Here is a 5982-nt window from a genome sequence, read left to right on the forward strand (position 1 = left end):
GAGTAATCCCTGGGCGTGTAGGTATGGCAAACGGACAGGTCGGGTCGGGTCGAATATGGGTGGGTAAAAGATGGGTAATACCAAAAATGGATAAATTATCCGATCTGATCCATATTTAATACGGATAAAAAATGGTTTAACCGGCGAATAATATGGATATCCATATTATCCCTGACTTCTTAAATATGATCACTTTTTGGAAGAGTTCCTAGTCTCCCAAACTTTAAGGACCCTCAATTTGATGTTTTACAAATGTAAAAGTTAAACTCATTAGTTATCCATTGATTATCCATTTTCTAAGTGGATAATATGATTCTTATCCATATTTGACATGTTTTTAAAAAGTTCATTATCCAGCCCATTTTTTAATGGATAACATGAGTGGATAACTGTTTCTCTTATCCATTATCCCACCACTACAGAGAACAATTGGTATGTTAAATGGTGCTGGAAGCCCTTCAAACTAGGCTGCACAGAATATTGTGCTTCTATATCATCAATGATCATGAGCTTATCCTGGAAAAAGTCAACTTTTTTTCTAGCTCCCAATTTCCTATAATTTCATTTCACAGTGGCCATTATTTGATGAATTCCAGACAAAAAGAATTGGCATAGTGCAAATGGATCCACACAGCTAGCTGAGAAACAAAAAAAAAAACTATGTATATATGGGCTGTCTGCATAGATGAACAACAACACTGGCAGTTCACTGTCTTATTTCTGTCTGTATCATACTGATCAAACCCACATAATCTACATTACAATTCACAACATAAACACATACAGTACAACATATATGAAAAACTCAAGTTCTTTGACCTATTCGAAGACTACACTAAAGGGGGAAAAACGAAAAAAAAATCCCTCCCATTTGCATGAGAAACATGTCTCCACGAAGCACATGAGATCTACTTCAACTGAAAGCAATTTCCTGCAAAACATGAAACAATTAGCATCAAGAATTATAGCAGGCGTTTCAAAGAAAAGAAGATCAGAAAATCGTCATACCTTGTCACATTACTGAACCATATTATCTAGCTTTTGTCTGTATTGAGCCAAGGTCTGAAATCATGGAAAAGAAAGGAGTACTTCGTCATAAAAAGATCATCAGTTAGCTGTTATCAGCTAAATGCTAAAATGCAGGTTTTGTAAATAAATGTAACGACTACTTGCACTCCTTTTTACTACATTCCTCTGGACCTGCAACAAGAGGAGGTGGGCTTGGGCATTCTACGCCCTACTGAAGAATATCTCAATTAACTATGGAGAGGTGAAAACCTGAGAAATGCTTACTCAGAGAGCTTAAACAAATTTAACTCCCAAGTACAGAAGCAAGCACCCTCAGTTGGCCTTTTTAAAAGGTAGCAACAACCTAATTTTCTGAATCTAATTGTATGAGCACACAGCTTGATACTTGCTTAGCAAATTGTTTTATGTTAAACTTTGTGTTGGAACCCTATTGTTATGCTGAATAAACTCCCTAGCATGCTCTAAGCTATTTTTCTCATCATTCCCTTCAAGCAAATTAACTAGTTGAGCAACAGGTTCCTTCCGGACTGCACTTTAGTTTAACTGTTTGTAACACAAGAACATGGACATATATCCTTCTCAAAAAACAAGAGTGTGGACATACTATGCAAAGAAAATTTGAACAACTTCAAACATAACTTTGAGAAGTTTCATACCTTGGTATAAGCATAGACCCCTGCCTCTGTTGGTGCAGCAGGACTTCCTCTGCGAATAAACTTTCCCTCTTTGAAAATGTAAAGCATGGGGATTCCAGTGGAAAGTTCCAAACTTATGACCTGATAAGAAGAGTTTCAGATCATAATGTTTCTGAGCATAACCAGACAAAAATACGAGAGATTCCTGTAAGTCTGAATTCCACCTCTTGAGATGTTAGCTTGTCGAGATACATAATGATGGACCTCAATGAGTTCCCATGGGCAGCGATCATTATATTTTTTCCACCTGCAAGTTGGGGTTCAATCTGCAAGATTACAGCTACAATGTCATTTCATAACAGCCTAAAACCAGGTTGATAATATCTTGGAATCGATATATGCTTCTGCTTACATGCTCTTTAAAGTAGGCAACAGCTCTGTCAGCACACATTTCCAAACTTTCTCCGTTTGGAGGAGGAATATCATAACTACGACGCCACTCATGAACCTGCTCTTTTCCATATCTATCAGCTGTTTCCTGCTTATTAAGACCTTGTAATTCCCCATACCTACAAAATAGCGAAGTCATATATTAGAACCATCAACTGATATATCAAATATAGGAAGAATAAGCTTAGAAGAAGAAGAAATTTTACATTCTCTCATTTAGTTGCCAAGCTGTTACAACTGGAATGCATTGCTTGTTGGTCTCTTCACTGAAAATCTGACTCCAAGTTCCTGCTTGTTCACTCTCTTCATGAATGATAGTTGGAACCTAAAATTGACATGACAGTGGAAATGATATATTATTTTAGTTATCTGGGCTGAGCCTCAAACACTTGACAGCGGATGGAAAAAACCAAACTAGAAGGAGCCTACTGCAATCCGGAAGCATGTATAGCCAATGCAATAGGCCTCTAATCAACCACATAATTCTCCAATAATATCCTCTATTGTGATACAGTCTCCCTCAAACATGTCATAAGGAAAATCCAAATATTACAAGCTTTAACCACAGAGTTACCTTCTTCCGACGGTGCTGGGTCATGGCAAGCATCGCAGTCATTTGGGCACGAATCAAAGAAGAAGTATAGATCATGTCAACAGGTATATTGCTAATTCTTTTCCCAGCTTCAACGGCCTCCTCCACACCCTTTTTGGTTAAAGGCACGTCTACACAACCAGTGAACAAGTTTTTTTCATTCCACATAGACTCGCCGTGCCTAATCAGGATTAGAGCAGCTTCACCTGAAGGGGCAAATGGGAAGGTGGTAATTAGATGCAGTGCTGCGGTAGTAGCACAAAATATTCACAAAATTTATCCCATGAAATCATTTCTGGAAGGGCGAAAAGTATTTCTTTAATGTGATAAATGTCAAAAATGATCATAGAAACTTTCATCTTATGATGAACATATGATTATTTTGTAAAAAATAGTTCAAGAGATGGACCGCCATACTTGTTTTTTTCTTGGAGTCACTGCTGTTGGCACTTGATGGTGCTGAAACTGCATCAGAAACTGTAGCCTGAGAAGCAGAGGCTTGAATTACACAATTACCTCTCTTTTTAGAACAATAACTTCCTCCTCTCACCAATCCAACATCAACCTTGAAACCCTTGGACACCGATCTTAATGAAACATGCCCATAATCGGGACACAATACAGAGTTACCATTACTTCGACAAGACTGAAGAGTCCCAACTGCTTGGTGAATTGTTGTTGCAGCCATTCTGATATCAGCGAAACCATAATTGTCAATGAAAAGTTCATGCAATAGAGAATTTCTTCGACCAATCAAAAGCAGCAGCATTTCAACTAGTCAAGGTGGATTAAGAGAGTATTACACAGTTACACAGGGTAAACAGAAAAACAGAGGAACTAAGACTGAGAGTAGTGGTAAAAAATTAATGAGCATTTTATAGGTCATACCCATCATTACTTACGAGGAAGAGGTCCAAGTTAACCCAAAAAAAAAACTGCACTCCTTATCAGGGACTATTTCTACATTGTTTTCACCATCAAGATGAAAATGAATGTACCATACACACAAACAATAATCATTTCCCTTTCTCTTGTTTCTAAGTATTCGAATTCAAATTAAATTATCAAATAAACTCTCTCCTTATTGCTTCCTTTTCACTGTTCTTGAGCCGAAGATCTATCAGAAATAGCCTCTCCAACTTCATAAGGTAGAGGTAAGGTTTGTGTACACATTACCCTGCCCAGACCCCACTTGTGGGATTCCACTGGGTTTGTTGATGTTGTATATATACTCTCACCATTCCATTTTATGTGGCACTATTTCGTTATTACTCCGTTTGAAATCTTATGGCACATTTAGGATCACGAGTTCCAAAAATCTCTTTTGCTTACACAGTGAATCAAAGGAGGATCTAACAGAGGGAAAGAAAACATAGAAAGAAAAAGCATAGAGCACAAACTCATAACTTCAATAACTAAGCGTTACCAATAAAATTAGCAATCAAAATAGATCTAATTCAAGATTAGGAACTACCTACTGACTAATGAGATGTGACATGGCTAAAATAAAGTGGGTGCCTCATAATCAATCATTTATGCGTTATTTCCAAAGACAAAAGTAGAAAACACATCATAAAATCCCAACATCAACCCTTGTACATAGAACATATCGAAAACATGGAACGCACCAAAAAAAGAAAGAAAATGAACAGAACTCACATAAACAAGAAAAACAAAATCCAGTTAAGAACACAGAGATCAAAACCAGAAAATGCAGAATACAGAGAATAAAAAAGAGATCTTACGCTTATTTATAAGGCCAAACGATGCGAGGACGGGCTTGTGAAGATACCTAAGTAATAAACGATGCTAACAAAAATTAAAACTTGTTTTCCCACTTTTTCTTTTCTTCCTTATGGTTCGATTAAATGGGCAAAATAGAAAAAGGGTGGTTTTTTTTTCTCTAACAAAAAAAGGGGTGTTGAGTTTATACCAAGAAAAGTTGGCGGAGAAGAAGATGGAAAAAGATATCATGCATTAAAAGATGCCATAAAAATGCTGTTTTTTTGGGCCCAGAAGCTGACTGACAAATCAAGATACGATGATGCAGATGGTGCTTAGGAGGGGGTGGGGGCTAATATGCTTAGAAGAAATCGTATTCTTGAAAAAGAAACAAAGAATTTCCCCCCAGAAAGCCGAGTCTGTGCAGTTGGCAATTGGGTGTTATTGTTATTTGTTAAGGAGAAGGAAGAGTATAGGACAATATAATATATAGTGTGTGTGTCTCTATGTGTTTTGGTAGGTATGGCTCTGTGTGTGACGTCCATTTCCAATTTCTATTTTCCTCTGTTCTCATTTTGACCATCTTTACTCTTTTTCCATTTTCCAAACTAGCTGTTTTCCTCCCTCCTTTTTTATTTTTATTTTTCTAGGTCCTTTTTTTTTTTTTATTTTTTCACTTTCAAAAATATGAATAACGTTTTTATAGTGTCTTATGATGTTCTCAATTTTCATAATTACAATAATAACATGCCCATTAAACTCCCACAAGTGGGGCTGTGAAGGTAAGATGTACGCATTTTTACCTCTACACTGGAAGAGAGGAGAGATTGTTTCCGATAAACATCGGCTAAAGCAAGGTAAAAAGAAGTAATGACAACAGGTAATAATAACAACATGGTAAAAGAAAACCGAAGCAAAAGTAACAACTAAATGGTAGGTAAGAATATTCATCTAAGAGTAAGAGATTTCAACTAGAACTACTACTGAACATAGGAAGATGTGGAGATCGAGTATTAGGGTTGTAGGTTAGGAGGTAGTTGAGTATTTCCTTACTTCGTACTATTGTGAGACCAGTCTGGTAGAGTTTTTGTCTAAGATAGCTAGTGACACTGTTGTGTCTTGCTATTTCACTTTTCAGTGCAGGACCTATTTACTAGCTATCCCTTTTGCTTTGCTTCTTTCTTCTGAATTTAATGTTGTTCCTATTTTTCCTATGATTTCTGTGGTGATACTAATATTGTCTCCTTTTGTCTCTTTGTTTTCTTGAGCCGATGGTCTTTCGGAAACAACCTCTCTACTCCTTTGGGGTAGGGTAAGGTCTGCGTACACACTACCCTCTCCAAACCCCGTTAGTGGAATTTATTGGGTGGTTGTTGTTGTTGTTGTTGCTCCTCTACCTACTAATATTCTACCCTAATCCTCGACCTACACACCCTTCTATCAAGGGTCATGTCTTCAGTAAGCTTCAGTTGCGCCATGTCCCGGCTAATCACCCCTCTTCAAGACTTCTTAGGCCTACCTCTATCCTTCCTTATACCTACCAAGGCTAACCTC

At 37.3% G+C, this 5982-nt stretch overlaps 1 protein-coding gene across 2 annotated transcripts; it reads right to left on the reverse strand.

Annotated features, from left to right (window-relative positions):
- Window positions 1-638: 638 nt before the first annotated feature.
- Window positions 639-4952, reverse strand: LOC107783863 (2,3-bisphosphoglycerate-dependent phosphoglycerate mutase 1). Of its 2 annotated transcripts, none has more exons than XM_016604893.2 (9): window positions 4452-4952; window positions 3124-3395; window positions 2689-2912; window positions 2321-2439; window positions 2077-2233; window positions 1889-1990; window positions 1686-1805; window positions 1009-1062; window positions 639-931 (listed from the first exon to the last, which is right to left on the reverse strand). In XM_016604893.2, exons 2-8 carry the CDS (start codon window positions 3392-3394, stop codon window positions 1018-1020), a joined length of 1038 nt encoding a protein of 345 aa, XP_016460379.1. In that variant the 5' UTR covers window position 3395; window positions 4452-4952; the 3' UTR covers window positions 639-931; window positions 1009-1017. The 2 variants fall into 2 exon arrangements, with proteins under 2 accessions (XP_016460379.1, XP_075088875.1); XM_075232774.1 differs by lacking the exon at window positions 4452-4952 and adding an exon at window positions 4366-4436.
- Between the last annotated feature and the right edge of the window lie 1030 nt (window positions 4953-5982).

The sequence above is a fragment of the Nicotiana tabacum genome, chromosome 16 (assembly GCF_000715075.1).
Source record: "Nicotiana tabacum cultivar K326 chromosome 16, ASM71507v2, whole genome shotgun sequence".
NCBI classification, from domain to species: Eukaryota; Viridiplantae; Streptophyta; class Magnoliopsida; order Solanales; family Solanaceae; genus Nicotiana; species Nicotiana tabacum.